General features: G+C 33.6%; 1 protein-coding gene across 1 annotated transcript in view; it reads left to right on the top strand.

The window, feature by feature from the left end:
• Nucleotides 1-246: 246 nt before the first annotated feature.
• LOC126884308 (glucose dehydrogenase [FAD, quinone]-like) overlaps nt 247-18,103 on the top strand; it is a 50,788-nt gene continuing 32,931 nt past the window's right edge. Inside the window, exons 1-3 of the mRNA XM_050650245.1 lie at nt 247-452; nt 4,490-4,708; nt 4,761-5,038. Of these exons, the coding sequence (XP_050506202.1) occupies nt 272-452; nt 4,490-4,708; nt 4,761-5,038 (678 nt within the window). The 5' untranslated portion in view covers nt 247-271. The remainder of the gene's footprint in view (nt 453-4,489; nt 4,709-4,760; nt 5,039-18,103) is intronic.

Genomic DNA, 18,103 nt, shown 5'->3' with positions numbered 1-18,103 from the left:
CGTATGTGACCATTTTAGCGACAGGTAAGAAATCCTATTTCGGGAGACATTTCATATGCGGCCATCACAATAACCATATTGTAAAAAATATTATAATTATCTAACTGCTAACAGACAGAATTATTTTTTCCTTATCTTCTTCAAAGTGTATAATTGGTTATCACTGTGAACGATTACATACTAATTATCTGATAATTTACATGTAAATTTTAGGGGGTATATAATATATACCTACCTTTACGAATTTCACTATTATATTAGTTACGGTAAAATGTTTCGAAGTGTATTTTTTTTCTGTATATTTATTTCAGTAAGTTCAAAGGATTATTATACTAAAGAGGATGTTGACGATTACGTGAAACTATTAGAAGATGCAGTTGAATCCAGCAAAACCTATCAACCGGCAACTAGTGCACATGAATATAAAGCTTTGAAATCTGGACCTCCACAAGGTGCGCGTTTATATTGTTTATTTAATATTCCAGTCGGGTTAGACGAATAACAGGCTTAGCTTTCCATGCAGAGCTACCTCAAATTTTATTTTTCTTATCTTTCGGGGGTCAATAGCAGTTTAAATTTAAAATGGCGACTTAATTCCGCCGTTGCGTTAACCGCCAATTTGATTTTAAAGGAGAACCGTTTTTGCTCAATATCTCAGCCATTTTCAACTCAGACACAAAGTGTGAGAACTGAAATTGTTGAAAATCTGATTTTCTATCAGATAGATCAAATCAATGGTTTTATAGGTTTTGATATTTATGTCAAAGTAAATTGAAGTAACTGATTCCTTTAGAACATTAATTAAAAAAATATGAAAAAAATATTTTTAAGAAACGCTTTTCTTTAGTTACGCGTGACTAAAATTAAACATATTATAAAAAAAATCAACCAAAAAGCAAAAAATAAAAACATTTAAAAAATCTAACACATTCATCAAAAAAAGCGTGGCGCGTCTTCGTCGAATAAACGGTTTTCGCACCACGCTTTTCTTTAACGAATGTGTTAGATTTTTTCATTTTTTTTTATTTTTTGCTTTTTAGTTGATTTTTTTTATATGTTTAATTTTAGTCACTCGTAACTAAAGAAAAACGTTTCTTAAAAATATTTTTTTCATATTTTTTTATTTTTTACTTTTAGTCTTACACTTTTCAAACATTAAAACATATCGTCATTTTTATTAAAATATGTGTGAAACATATCTTTATGATATGTACAAACATGAAAAGTAGTCGGAATCGGCAAAAAATTTAAAACTTTATTGTTTATTTATGAGGCAAAACGTAAACAATTAACGTAAAAAGTGAAATTATGTATAGTTCATATAATTAGCTACAATCTGTAACAGTTTCAAGTTCCTTTATTTTAAAAAAACAAGAGAATTTAAGCATTTTCCGTTAAAATCGTTTTTTTTTTTATTTAACAATTAATAAACAAAACAATTTTTTATTCACTATTCGTGTATTGTTACCGCGAATGCATATGTCTGCAAATTTTTAGTCATTTGCATTGAAGAAAAGGCAGTCAAATTAAAGTCCAAAGATTTGACCTAAACGATTGAATTATAGAAAAGTGTTTAATTAATTAATATGACACAACGAATTCTAATGTTAATTGTAGCACGAAACGTCTCTACCGGTGGTTTTTCTAAGACTACGATAAAAACACGAATTTTTTTAATCGAGTTTTGGTTGAAGTTTTGTTTCGTAAAATTTGAAATTTTATTGTTTATTTATGAAGCATAACGTAAACAATTAACGTAAAAATTGAAATTATGTATAGTTCATATCATTAGCTACAATCCGTAAACGTTTCAAGTTTCTACATTTTACAAACGGGAGAATTTAATCATTTTCCATTAAAATCGTTTTTCTTTTATTTAAACATAATTTTTTTTTGATTGACTATTCGTATATTGTATCCGCGAATGCATATGTCTGCAAATTTTCATTCATTTGCATTGAAGTAAAGTCAGTCAAATTAACGTCTAAAGATTTGATGCAAACTATTGAAGAAAAGAAAAGCGTTTAAAAATGGGATAAACACGTTCAAACCCCCAAAAATCCCATAAAAATCAGTTTTTTAGATTTTTGGAGGTTGCGAACTTTACAAAAAAAATCTTAAAAAAATTATAATTATGGTGTTTGATAAACTACATAAAATAAAAAAAACTAGACCTACAGCCATCTTCAAGAAAAGTTATACGCTTTAAAACAAAATTTGAGGTTATGACACTCAACTAATCAAAAATGGACGTGTTTTTAAAAGACTAAACCACGCGTGTGAATTTTTGAAATTTTATAATTGATTGCATCTCACCTAAAAAAAAATAAAAACAAAAATTGAAGATTTTGATGGCGGAAGAAGGGGGAAATGGATTAAAATTACGCTAAGTCTTATTTTTTAATCACATAGAACTTAAAAAAATTGAATTCTGGGAGTAAGGAAAGGTATCTTTTAATTTATTTATCCCATCCATAAGTGGAAAGTTTGATGCGCCACTGTCGACGCATGTGCCACTAAAAAGTGACGGCACAGTGTTCATACGTTTTCTTTGAGGTTTTACTATACAGGGTGAGGCAGATAAAAGTCCTATTAGAAATATCTCGAGAACTAAAGAAAACAGAATCATGAAAATTGGAATAAAGGGGTTTTGAAGAGTGATCTCTTTAATGAAAATATTTTCATCAATTTGCTACTTCCGGTTATACCGGAAGTGGCTTATAACTTCGTTTTTTTTTAATGGAACATCCTGTATATTTTTACATTTTTGGATTCTACTGGGTGTCTTCTTTCTTAAAATATGAGGTTTTGTAATGTTATACAGGGTAGTTTAAAAGATAATTACGCTTTTTCTTAATTGCCTAGCAATATTCACACCCTGTAGAATTGTAGTAGTTTGACATAAAAAAATTGACGATACTACAATATGGACTTGAAAGCTGAACATTAAAGCAAGAACACATAAATAAGCTACAGTCATTTGAAATGTGGTGTTACAGAAGAATGCTTAGAATAGCATGGACACAGAGGAAAACGAACACGGAAGTACTGCGAGAAATGGGTAAAGAATGCGAAATAATAAACACAATAAAAATAAGAAAGTTACAATATCTGGGACACGTAATGAGGGGACCGCGATATGAAATGCTAAGACTGATAATACAGGGAAAGATAAGAGGAAGAAGGAGAGTGTCATGGTTAAAGAATTTAAGGGACTGGATTAGATGCAGTTCTATAGAACTCTTTAGAGCAGGGGTGGATAGAGTAAAGATAGTGATGATGATATCCAACCTCCGATTAGGAGACGGCACTTGAAAAAGAAGAAGACATCAAAAACTATATTTATCTTCAAATGACTTTTAATATAGTCTACTATTGTTAAAAATTGTTAGTATAGCTAAATGTTGAATTATACTATACAGGGTTGGTCGAAACTCGGAAAGAGTATTTTCTGAGTTTTCTTAAATGGAACACCCTATATTTTATTATTGTAATGAAATGATATTTTATGCTACTTTTTTATTTCCTAAGCATTCCCTATACCTAACTGATTTAATTTGTGAGTTATTGTTGATTCAAGCCAAACATTAATTTCAACAAAAAATACGTGAAATTTTATTAGGTTGGCCGTGAAAATATTCAATCACAAATAATTTTTCGGAAATAAATACATATTAATCTAGACTGATCTTTAAAATTGCCAATAATGGTTGAGCTACCAAAATACCTACGTAGTTAACATTCTTGGCGCGATTAACAATTAAGCACAAATTAAAGCATTAAGGTATAGGGAATGCTTAAGAAATAAAAAAGTACCATAAAATGTCTTTTCATTCCAATACTAAAATACAGGGTGTTCCATTTAAGAAAATTCAGAAAATCGTCATTCCGAGTTTCGACCAACCCTGTATACTAAGATTTAACATTTAGCTATACTAATAATTTTTAAAAATAGTAGACTATATTAAAAATCATTCCAACATAAATAAAGTTTTTGATATCCAACTACTACAATTCTACAGGGTGTGAAAATTGCTACGAAATTAATAAAAAAACGTAATTAGCTTTTAAACTACCCTGTATATCATTACAAAACCGCATATTTTAAGAAAGAAGACATCGAGTAGAATCTAAAAATGTAAAAATATACAGGGTGTCCCATTTAAAAAAAACGAAGTTTAAGCAACTTCCGGTATAACAGGAAGTGGCAAATTGATAAAAATATTTTCGTTAAATAGATCACACTTCAAAACCCTTTCATTCCAATTTTCATGATTCTGTTGCCTTTAGTTCTCTAAATATTTCTAATAGGCCAGTTATCTGCCTCACCCTATATAAGTTATAGGTTCTTATCGTGCCTAAAATGATTAGCAAATTTTACCTTTACCGGCTCTTAGTCTATAACGAAGCATTCGATTTTTTTATTTAAATCCAATGAAAACCCTTGTTGATTGTAATTTAATGTGTAATTTAATTTTTTTTTTTTTAGATGCTGGCGATTACGACTTTATTGTAGTTGGATCAGGATCAACTGGATCCTTAGTAGCTAGTCGTCTCTCCGAAAATCCAGACTGGAATGTTTTAGTGCTAGAAGCAGGCAACTTTGGCAATAATATAACCGACGTGACAGCAATGAGTTACAAGGCTATGATTATGAGTGACTACAATTGGGGCTATTACAGTGTACCACAGAATAATACTTGTTTAGGTAAATATTTATATTCAGTTGTTAGAACCAATTATAGAGATTGAGTTTTTAGGGTTTGAAGAAAACAGGTGTCCCCATATTAGAGGAAAAGGAGTCGGTGGCACATCTCTTCTAAACGCATTAATTGACATTAGAGGCAACAGATTAGATTTTGACAATTGGTGTGCGATGGGTAACAAAGGTTGGTGTTATAACGAGACATTGCCATTTTTCTTAAAGACTGAACATCTTCATTGGACAGATCCAAATGCCCCGATTGATCCTGCTTATCACAATTCAACAGGGTTGTTGTGGGTGGAGCAACCTATGCCTAGAACGGAACATACTAAGGTTTGTAATATTTTTTAACCTTTTAACTAGAAATGGGCTTATTCTTTTTTTTTATTAAATTTGATGGCTTTGGTAAAGACCAGTTAGCCAGACAATTTTTACATATAAATATAATATTACATAACCAGAATATATGATATATAACTATAACTAACATTTAAAATATATTTAACTAACATAATATAGTTATTTTTCTACAACCACTATTCAAAGTGCACTTTTCTGCACGGTTTTATGTTAGCAAACTTGATATTTTCTCACAGTACCTATAAGATATTTGACATTAGTGTGCAGAAAAGTGACGTTTCTGTGCCGCAAAGTGACGTTTCTGTGCCGCAAAGTTCTTTTCTGCACAGTTGACTACCTCATTCTGAGTAACGTTATATTCTGTTTACATCCGTGGGCTACCGCATTCTGAGTAACGTTATATTCTGTTTACATCCGTGGTTAAACTTTAGACAAATATATAACCTATAAGACAATTATTATATTTAACTATAGCATAGAAACTAAATTATGGATGTTACAACTGTTTTATTTTACAATTTTATTCTTATTAAACATTTTATAATTATCAAATAACCAATAAGGATTTAGCAACCTGTGCAAGAGACGTCGAATGAAGTAGGTTTTGTGTAAATCCGTGACTGCATAAATATAATGTCAATAATGTGTAATAATTGTTTAAATTTAAACAAATTAAGACAGTGCATTAATTTTTTAACTGATTTCTGTGCAATTTATTTAGGTATAAGGAATTTAAATTGATTAGTAGGTATTAATTAAATACAGTTTAAAATTTATCACATAGGTACCTATTATAATTAATCGTCGTTTGGAAATTGTGATTTTTATTTTTAGGAAAAACTGTGCTTGTAGAAAAAGTATAATGTGAAACACGTGCAGAAAGGTAATTTCTCACTCGTTTGAATTGCGGCACTCGCTTGCGCTCGTACCGCAACTTTTCAAACTCTTGAGGAATTAGTACCTTTCTGCACTTGTTGCACAATATACTATTTCCTAACAATTGCAGAAAGTCATACTTTTCCGCACGCGACTGCAGTTTGCCGAACGACGCGAAGCGGGAGTTCGGCAAGCAGTCGAGTGCGGAAAAGAGACTTCATGCAAGCGTTAGGAACAATATTTCTTCTACGAGTCTTTAAAAAAATGACCAAATCTTAATCAATTAATTTAAATAATATGAAAATACATACACAAATTAATTCTTTGACAAGGTTGTCAAAACCAAAGTTTCAGCATAATTGGTTAGCATGACGACGATCTTGGTTTCCATGACGACGATTCAAAACCGCTGTTATTGTCTACTGATTTGACTTTCGAATACTATGTCAAAATTATTTTATTTCATCGAATTCTCGAGTTAATTTAATTAAAACATGAACACAATAAGATATATTTGAAATAAATTAGTGAATAATATCTAAATATTAGTTTATTGCATGTATTATAATTACTTTAAGGCCATAATAACATATCTAAATTAACACGCGTGCGGAAAAGTAAAACGCGTGCGGAAAAGTAACACGCGTGCGGAAAAGTAAAACTTTCTAAACTAAAATGCGTGCGCGAAAGTAGACATTTTTGAACGCTCGTAGAAAAAAAATATATTATACCTATCATAGATATATATATATATATATATATATATATATATATATATATATATATATATATATGAAAAAACAAAAGATGTAGATCTTTGAAACACACTCAGTGATCAAAAGATCCACAGGTACTGGTTTGGACGACCACTCGTACGAAAACAAACAAATGAAATAGAGAATGCGGAAAAATCCCCTTACGAACAATTCACACATCCACTACTTCGGGCTGGGAAAAATTTTTTGAATAGAGTCGAAAATCCAAACACCAGCTCTTAGAAATGTGTTTCGCCCTCTTCAACCTCTATGGGCTCATCGGTGAAGATGAGAGGTTGAATATCTTCAGACACATTCCAATCAAAAAACAACATTCGAGACCTAGACATAGCAGGAACGTAAATCTACGCCCAACCTGACAATGCCATTCTCAAGTTTTAATTCCATAATTACTTTAGAGTAAGTAAGATAATGTTTATGAAAAAAAAAACAAAAGATGTAGATCTTTGAAACACACTCAGTTGTTTGTTTTCGTACGAGTGGTCGTCCAAACCAGTACCTGTGGATCTTTTGATCACTGAGTGTGTTTCAAAGATCTACATCTTTTGGTTTTTCATAAACATTATCTTACTTACTCTAAAGTAATTATGGAATTAAAACTTGAGAATGGCATTGTCAGGTTGGGCGTAGATTTACGTTCCTGCTATGTCTAGGTCTCGAATGTTGTTTTTTGATTGGAATGTGTCTGAAGATATTCAACCTCTCATCTTCACCGATGAGCCCATAGAGGTTGAAGAGGGCGAAACACAATTCTAAGAGCTGGTGTTTGGATCTTCGACTCTATTCAAAAAATTTTTCCCAGCCCGAAGTAGTGGATGTGTGAATTGTTCGTAAGGGGATTTTTCCGCATTCTCTATTTCATTTGTTTATATATATATATATATATATATATATATATATATATATATATATATATATATATATATATATATATATATATATATATATATGCGAACACATACGTACACATATATAAACACACACATACATATATTTTCTAATTGAAAAATCATCCTTCTTCACGATTACAGTGGATAAATTATTAATTTGGTATAAGTTAATTTGTGCAATTTTTTGTTTTGTTCTAAAAAGGAATTATTTGCAGAATTGCTAACGAAGACATTGTTAGCAATTTTCAATTTCATTTTGCACCTCTTATAATACCAAATATACACACCAATTAAATACACCAAATAAAAATAAGCTAAATAGGCTCACACAACAGATGCAAAGAGAAATCTCGAAAATTAAAAACGAATCAATCAATAAGTACCCGAGGGAACTAACTGATGATGAATGCACCGATTACTCCCTCTGGAAGGCCGCCAAAAAGATAAATAAGCCAGTTCAGCATATACCTCTTTTACGAAAACAAAACAGAACATGGGCAAGAAATCCCAAAGAGAAAGTGGATGCGTTCGCTGATTATTTAGACAACATATTTCAACCAAACCCTGGGGAAACTCATGTAGACGATGAACGAATAGCTATTGATTATGTTAACATACAACTGACTACTACAAAAGAAGTTCAAAAATTAAACAAGAACATCAATACAAAAAAAGCGCCTAGGTTTGACCTGATCAATGGTGAGATACTAAAAAAATTACCTAGAAAAGCCATAGTAAAGCTTACTACACTAATAAATGCATCCTTTAGATATGTTCCCATCCTTTGGAAAACTGCAGAGGTTATAATGATACCCAAAGTAGGACAAGATAACCATGAATTAACATCATACAGGCCAATCTCCTTACTATCCATAACCTCAAAGATGTTTGACAAATTACTACTACGAAGAATGAATTATATAATTGAACAAAAAAATATTATTCCAACACACCAATTTGGATTTCGTGATAAACACTCCACAATTCACCAGATCCATCGAATAATAACTGAAATAGAGAAAGCATTAGAAGGGGACAAAATTTGTTCAGCAGTATTCCTGGATATCGCAAAAGCATTTGACAAAATGTGTCACGACGCTCTGTTAATGAAGCTAAAGAAAATATTTCCTATGCAACTCGTTGAAATATTGCAGTCGTACCTACACCAGTGAACATTTAGAGTAAAAATGGAAAACGAGTACTCTGAGTTAAAGCAAATAAATGCAGGGGTTCCGCAAGGTAGCGTTCTTGGACCAATACTATATCTTTTGTGTATATCTGACATTCCGGAGAGGGAAAACATCCAACTGGCCACATTTGCTGATGATACAGCAGTCCTGACAATAGGAGTAACTATAGAGGAATCTACGATTAACTTACAAAATGCAATTAATGGCATAGAAGGCTGGTCCAAAAAATGGCGTATAAAGTTTAATGAACATAAGTCAGTTCATATTAACTTCACTAACAAGAAAATCAATAATCTTCCAATTATCCTAAACAACAACGTTGTTCCTAATAAAAATACAGCGAAATACCTGGGTTTAAATCTCGACGTCAAACTAAAATGGAAGGAGCACGTTAAAAAGAAAACTGAACAGTTGAAGATAAAGTACAAAAATATGTATTGGCTAATAGGTAGGTACGTCCAACTTTCTATCCAGAACAAAGTACTAATTTACCAACAGATATTGAAACCGGTGTGGACCTATGGCCTACATTTATGGGGCTGTACCAAAAAAAGCAATTACCGAAATTTAGAAACGCTCCAGAACCGAATATTAAGCAATATTGTATGTGCTCCTTGGTATGTTCGGAATGACAATTTGCGTAGAGATCTTAAAATCGATCTATTCCAAATGAATTTAAGAAAGTCGCCAGGAGACATGAAGAGAGGCTCCATAAGCATCCCAACCATGAAGCACTTCAGCTTCTTGTCAACGAACCCCAGATGCGAAGGCTCAAGAGGACTAAACCGTTCGAGCTCGTGTAATGTGTGAAGTTGTGCCGGGCTTAGTTAGTGTTGTGCATTATATTGTAGCCACAACAAAGACGTGAGCAATTAGTGAAAAGCAGAGTCAGTGCTGTGCTGTGTAGCCACAACAAAGAAGTGGGCATTTCATGTAAAAAAAAGCTACGATGGACCAGGTGATATCTAGTTTAAAAACATTTTTAGGGAAATTAGGTTAAAGAAAAAATACTGATTAATCTTGTAGATTAGGTGTATTTATATTATTTAAATAAAAAAAAATTGCACCTCTTGGTGTGATTATACACTCTCCGGCACAAAATTCCGCCACCCAAAATTTTTAATTAAGTTTGACAATCTATAACTTTATTATTTGTACTCCGATTTTCAAGATTCTTACATCAGTTTGTAGGTACATGTCATTCTTTATTATTCCGATAACAAAAATATTTTGCTTAGATGGCATTATACGGGGATAAATGAAAGAGTTGTATTTTCTCCTAACTTTAAAAAATTCTGTGGAATAATAATTGGAGGGCTGATTTTGTTTCATACTCCTTTTGCATTATACTGGAGGTATCACTAAGTTTTTGTTTTTTGAATTATCCGAATATCTCTTTTGTTGCAAGAGCTGTAAATAAAATACTGCTTTTGAGATTTATTTAATCAAAACTATGAAACGCACTAAAATTACCAACGCAAAGCAAAATTAACAGCAAAACAAAACAATTCTATAGCGGGTATGTCTATCTTTTGCAACAACGAGTGCTTGCAATCTGTTTGGCATCGAATAATGATGTGTTATCCTAGCCTGACGAATTGCCCGATATTCCTGTACCAGGGCCATAACTGTACCAAATTTTCTGGAGGCCTAGGATGACGGCGAATAGATTTTTTTAATTCATTCCATAAATGCTCAATAGGATTTAGATCTGGGCTACATGAGGGCCATTCCAATCTTATCAATCCAACCTCTATTTTATGAGTCAATCAGTGTTTCAAAGTGTCAATCATGAGTGTCAATCAAAAAATGGTACAGCTCTTACAAAAAAAAAAGAGATATTCGAATAAGTCAAAAAACAAAATGTTAGTGATGCCCCGGGATAATATAACAGGACTATGAAACAAAATCAGCTCTTCCATTTTTTCACAGAATATTTTAAATTTAATAAAAAATACAACGCTTCCATTCACCCCTGTATAATGCCATGTAAGAAAAATTTTTGTTACTGGAATAATACCAAACGATATCAATACATGTACCTACCAATTGGTGCAAGAATCTTGAATCGGAGCACAAGTAATAAAGTTATGAATTGTCAAACTTAATCAAAGATTTTGGGTGGCGGAATTTTGGGCCCGTGAGTGTATAAACAATTCAGTATATTAATATTTTTATTGAAAATATATAGTTTAAATTAATCGGCAAGCAAATTTTGTTATTAATTACTTCACTATAAAATTTATCTGTGCTTTCACTATTTAATGGACAATCAAGTATAATGTGTGTTAAGTCTCCAGTTCACCACATAAGCATGAGGAATTATCAATTAAACCAATTTTACATTTATAGCTTGGTGACATTGCATAATGCATAATACTACTAAAAATTTAAGACTAAGGACAAACTCAATAGTATCGTTTAGGTTCTGTTAATTTATTGCACAAATGTTAACCTGTACCATCATTTGCACCGTGCACTGCTTTTCACTTAACTAACTCAAAGGGTTTCTTCCTCTTGAGTCTTTTAGCTAGATCCGTGTTATCGAGGAGCTGGATGGCCTCAACGTTGTCGTGTTGAAGAAATTGTTGTTCGTCTAAGGTTCGCTGTGGTTTCTATGGGGGTCATTGTTCCTGTAGTACCAAGGAGAGTTGACAATGCTCCTTAGCACTTTGTTTTGGAATTGCTGGATGGTGTCTAAATTACTATTACTAGCGCAGCCCCATAGCTGGATGCCAGATGTCCACATAGGTTTTAGAATATGTCTATACAAAAGTATTTTATTGTAGATTGACAAAGTGGATTGTCCTCCCAATAACTAACACATTTTTTATACTTCATGTGAAACTCTTCTCGTTTCTTTTTAACATGGGCGTTCTCCAGCGTAGCCTAGCGTCTAATGTAATAACCAAAATATTTTGCGGTATCGGCATATGCTATCTGAGTATTATTTACGTTAACAGCAATGTATTGTTTTTGCTTGTTTTTAAAATTAATATGCACAGCCCCCATTTCATTTAATTTAATTCGCCAGCATTTAGTCCACATCTTAAGTCTGTTAACAGAGATTTGTAATTTTCTTGCTGCTTCTTCATGGTTTTCACCTACGGCCAAGACGGCAGTGTCATCAGCAAAGGTAGCCATTGTATTATGATCTACCTCAGGAATGTCACTAGTGTATAATAGGTATAAGATCGTTCCTATCACACTGCCTTGTGGTAGACCTGCATTGATTATTTTAGGTTCGAGTAGGCTTTTTCTTGCTTAACCTTAAAAACTCTCCCTGATATATAAAGCTCCAATAATTCTGTGTATTGTCTTGGAAAAATCCTGCTTAATTTTTATTTAATTCCTTCGTGCCATACCTTATGATGACTTGCGCCACGTCGAGGAAGACAGCGGAGCGAACTTTCTTTCCTTCCAGCGACCTCTCTATTATAACCGTTATTCTATGGATTTGGTCGATAGTTGAATGACTTTGTCGAAACCCAAACTGATATTCGAATGAAAAGCTTCTCGTACAGCTTCGAAATTACGGGTAGTAATGAAATCGGCCTGTACGATGATACTGAATTTGGTTGTTTTCCAGATTTAGGATCATTATGACCTCAGCCACTTTCCATATCTTGGGAATATATCTTAATTTGAACGAGGCATTGATAAGATATGCCAATTTTACTATGGGTTTGCTAGGAAGTTGTTTTAAAATTTCCTCATTAATTAAGTCAAACCCAGGTGCATTCCTGGGATTGATGTGTAATTTAATTTCGTCGGCCCCTTCCTTTTAAGTAGCTAATTTAATTTCACCTTCTTCCTGTATGATATTTTCCCATTCAAGTGTGTTATCGCCTTTATTTGACTGGAATGTTTCCTCGAGATATTCAGCAAATTTATTAGCCTTCTCTAAATTGCTTTTTTCCCAGCTTCCATCTGTATTTCTTAGAGGAGGATTTTGCATTATCGGTCGTTTTAATTTCTTAGTGGCTCTCCAGAGGGAATAATCAGTTGTGCTATCATTTGTAAATCCTTTTAGATAGTTACCAATCAATTAGGTTAGTTTTATCAGATAGAGCTCTAGAGCATAAATTCACTCAAAAATAGAAAGTCACCAGGACCAGACGGAATAACCAACGAGCATCTAAAATACGCAGGAGAAAGTATAAGCCTAGAGATGACAAAACTTATACAAAAACTAATATTGCGCTGCAAGATACCAGACGCATGGAGAAACAGCATAATGATACCAATGTTCAAGAAAGGAGACAAAGAAGACCCCAACAATTATAGAGGTATAAATCTATTGAACATTACACTTAAGCTAACCACAAAAATCCTAAGCTACAAAATCAATAAATTAACAACTTTATAAAATTAACAACAAGGATTCAGAGCCGGAAGATCCTGCTTAGACGCCGTATTTGTACTGAGACAAATCACAAAAAAACCATTTAGTACAATAAACCACACATGTATGTTTTAAGTCGGAGACGTCTTACATTTACTGTATAGAAGAAACATACCAATCAATATAATACAACCAACGAAAATATCTACTTCCATGATCGAATACACGCAAAGATAAATGGAAAACTAAGGCAGTTTATACCAGTACAAAGCGGATTCAGACAAGGTGACTCATTAAGCCCACTGCTCTTTAATATATTAATGGACAAAATAATAGAAGCAATACGTAAAGGTCATGGTTACAGAATGGAGAACAATGAAATCCAAATATTATGTTATGGAGACGACGCCGCATTAATCGCCGAGACAGAAGACGATCTCCAAATATTAACGCACATCTTCAATATAACAGCCAAGAAATACAATATGATAATATCAGCAGAAAAAACCAAATGTATGACAACATCTAAATGCCCACTACGATGTAAAATTGACATTGATGGGAAAATAATAAAGCAAGAACCAAGGTTTAGATATCTGGGAATAGATATAACCAGTTACGGATATGTTGAAGAGAAAGTACGACAACAAAGCTTAAAAGCAAGTAAAGCGGCGGGATCTCTGAATGACACAATCTGGAAGAACAAACACCTAAGACAAGACACAAAAGCAAGAATCTATAAAGCAGGAATTAGACCTATATTGACATACACGGCGAAGACAAGACCTGACACATCTAAAACGAGACGACTACGAGAAACAACACAGATAAAAATACTCTGACGAATATCAGGGAAAAGTCTGTTGGATAGGGAGAGAAGCGAAAACATAAGAAGATCATGCAATGTAGAAGACATAAATGGATGGGTGATAAAACAGAAATAGGAGTGAAACTAACACATAAGTAGGATGATAGAGGATAGGATAGTACGAATAGCACAAGTCACCAAATGAACGAAGAAGAATTGGCAGTCCACGAAAAAGATGGTGCGATAACTTAAACAATTTAGGAGGCTAATATTGAAGAAGAAACAGGCTTTAAAGACTACATACAAGGAGAAAGAAGAAGGAAGACGAGCTCTAGAGCACTGCCAGGTCGTTCTGAGTTTTCTTTTCTCCTCGATTAGTTTTCTAATTTCTTTACGGTAATTATTACCTGTAACTCTATTAATCAGTTCAGGTGAGTTATTCCACGCAGCTTGTTGAATTTGTTTAACAAAACATTCCGTTTCTTCATCAGGTTCATATCTAGTTTTTAGTGAAACTTTCAGATTGACTGTTTCTTCTAAGTGAGGCTGATAACTCCGCCAATCTGTTAGCCTATTAGTCAGTTTAGGAGGTGGGGGCTGACTTTGAATAGCAGTATCACTCACTGTTAGAAGGATGGGTGAGTAATCGGAGTTCATGCCCCATGTTTCTTCAATATGTAAATAATTAACAGAAATATTTCTAGTTATAGATAAATCAATCAAGTCTGGAATTTTGTTGGGATCAGTAGGCCAATACGTCGGTTTACCTATTGAAAGTGTTTCGCATTTTAATTGCTTAACTGCCTGCAAGACTTCCTTCCCCTTGGTTGTGATTAACCATTAACCTAGAATCCCAATGGGTGTGATTGGCATTAAAATCACCACCAATAATTATAGATCTCTTGCCATGTCTATTTAAAAATTCTAGATAATTATCTTTTTTGAGGTTATGTTTTGGTGGAGAGTAGACAGCAGTAACGATAAGCTCAAAAAATTTTGTTTTAACAATTACTGAAGTAGCTTGGAACATTTCTGTTTTGTAGCATATTTCTTGATGATGTCTAATAGTTTATTTTATTATGATAGCACTACCACCTCTAGTTGTATTATCCGGATTTAAGTTATGGTAGGGGAGAGTTGGATAAAACGGGATAGTCGGATAAAACGGGATACCTAGCCTAGAGACCCAACTAGTGCTGCTATCAATCGGACAATGACGAAAACTTGTTCTCAGTCGTCATTTTAACATTCTCAGTTCGTTTTACCTCGATGCCACTATTTGATGAAAAGTTGTTGTGTTTAGAATTGTTTGACTCTATTTTTTTTGTACTTTGTACTTTTAAGTGCATTGTTTTCTACATTATATTGCCTACATATATAAACTTATAATTCCCGTGAATATTACACTTAATTAAGCACTCATTAATGAATATTCTCATGTGTAGTCTATCTAATTTTACTTTCACGTTTAGGTAGGAGCCATTTTTGTTTTGAAAAATGTCTGAGTTGGACAAAACGGGACACTTATAAGTTGGATGAAATGGGATACAGTTTCTTATATCCCGTTTTATCCACCTATTTATTTGTCGGCCTATTATTATTTTTAAATAGCGATAAAGCGTGTTCTCATACTGCAGAAAAGAACAACATATTTTTACGTGACTGTTGTTCTGATATACGTACCTTTTTTTTTTTTTGGGAGGTGGGAATCTTCTCAAGACCGTCTGGGAAGGTGTCCCAGTTGTGTCGGATTCGGTCCATCCTATCTGTATCACGGGCCGCCTACCGACTAAACCCACCCCCTCTTCTCTCCAGCCGGCGAGTCTGGGACCGCTCTTAGCGAGCATATCTGACCCGTCGACCTTACTCATATCTCCCCTCCGGCACTCCTAGCGTGCATTCCATGAATCAGTTGGCCCCCGGGCCGACCCCCCGCCCACGCCCCGCACCAGGCCAGTCAGCGAAGCGACCGTCTGGCGCAACCCGTGCGCAGGTAGGGCGACAAGGAGGCCCCCAACCCCGGATGAAAACAGCCAGAAGATGTCAGTTGGCAGTTACGAGCAACTCCAGTCGTTCATACTTTCATCTATGCACTCTTTCTCGTCCGCTCCTTCATACTTTCTTTCATTCAAGTCCAATCATTCATACTTTCATCTATGTAAGCTTACTCATCCACCCATTCAATTCGGAAATTAAAATGGGACAGTCTGTGTAGGTCGGATGTAAAAGGTCCTTCCACACTGACTGTCTCAGAAAACGATACAAGACACAACACAAAGGAGGAAACGAGAGTGAAAAAGAGAAGAAAAGAGCAGAGATACAATGAGAGAAGAGAAAATAAAGAGAAAAGACATAACGAAAAAGGAAAGAAAAAAGAAAGGACAGTGAAGAAAGAAAACATAGAACACATAGAGTTCTATGTGTTCTGATATACGTACCTAGTCCTAAATAAAAGATCTTATTTCCCATTTTGCAATAAAACATAAAAAGGCCTAGATTTAAAGGAAAGTAGTAAAGCATGCTTTGTATTTTATTTTACAGTAACATAATCGGCGTTAAGTTGTTTTGTATTGAAATAATAAATAATTTAGGACTACAGCCTTTTTGGTTCTGTGGTACTATATCAATAAAAAACAGGACAGCCGCTCTTTTGGTATGATTTTATTATGAAAAGAACGTTATAATCAGAAGTTAACATTACAAAAATAATATAAAACTTAAATTAAAAAGCATTTGATCATCTTCGGAACATAAAGAATTGTTTTCGTTAACGACAACTTTACTTTTTGTTGTTTTTAAAGATTTATAGTAGGAATGGCAAATAGAAGGTATCCATTCTAGCAATTCCATTAGGTGGTTATATTTTGAACTATCAATTGGAATTGAATTTTCATTATTTATTTGGTCCAATGTCTTTGGTAGGAGACCATCGAGAGAACTTCTCATTTTCCTTTTAAAATTGACAGATTTAAAATTTTCCTGAGAAAATGTTGTTTTATAAAACATAATGCCAGGTTGATCTCTTTCGACTTTTAAGTGCACAATTTTAGAGGATAGAAATGGTTCATTATCTGTGTTCCGTTTCCGATTCACAAACGGGCTTGTCGATTTTTTGCCCATTTTTTCAAAGTTAAAAAAGTCACTTGTTTTCATCTTATAAACAATAAGTGGTTTTAACGAACTGCAGGTCCTTATAAACTGGGCCCATTCATGAGGTATGTACAGAAATATTCATAGTAGGCAGTCTTATCTTCTTCCTCTCAATTAGTGCATGTATTGTGTGCTTCGTTGTGTGTATGCCCCTTGAGTAAATATTTATGATGAATTCTAACTACTGAGGTGTTATGGACACATACAAAATAAAAAAAAAATCGGTTTTGGCCAGAGCAGTTGTCTGACCAAAATGTTACCTCTTTTGTTGTAGAAAGTAAATTTTTTAACCACATTATTACAGCGGAAGCTATCTCGTTGCCACCCCTTTTTGCAATAGACTCGTCCCACATGAAGCATGAGTCTTCGGCAGTACTATCATTATAGACATAGGTGTAGGGAGGCATTTTTGCAAATCCATCATTGCTACGACTTCTTTTAAATTCTGCTTGCATCTTATCTTATCCTGCCTTTTTAACTTGTATCTGTTATCTGCGTCATTCAAATGATCTGCTTTTTTCTTTAAAATATCTTCAACATTAGGATCTGCCTCTTTCCGCTTATTTTCAAAACTGTCACAGGTGTCACATGTATCAATGTTAGGGGGCTTGAAATGAAGATTGAACTCAGTAGAACCATCTTCTTTGCTCTTGATTCAGACATTTTTGGTTGTTATTTATTATCACATTAATCTCGATAAAGAAAAAGTTACTTTTATCTATAAACCATGCAAAAACATTAGCTTATAACCTCAATTTTTACACAGCTGAGAGGCGGTTGTCCATAGAGATTGGACTACCGTCTTTTTAATAATCAGTGTGCCATGCAAAAAAGACCGGTGTACCACATAGGGCTTTTTGCAACAAATTCCACAGTGGACATCCGACTTGCAATTTTAGCAATATTGCCTGTACAACCACCTATTAACCACCATTCGAAAGATAACACCTTTAAGTATACTATTGGCTGCATATCTCCATTTAGTGTAAAAATGGACTACTGC

This window comes from Diabrotica virgifera, chromosome 5 (assembly GCF_917563875.1).
Source record: "Diabrotica virgifera virgifera chromosome 5, PGI_DIABVI_V3a".
NCBI classification, from domain to species: Eukaryota; Metazoa; Arthropoda; class Insecta; order Coleoptera; family Chrysomelidae; genus Diabrotica; species Diabrotica virgifera.
Note: the sequence above shows the minus strand (reverse complement) of the source record. Positions and strands in the feature narration are given on the sequence as shown.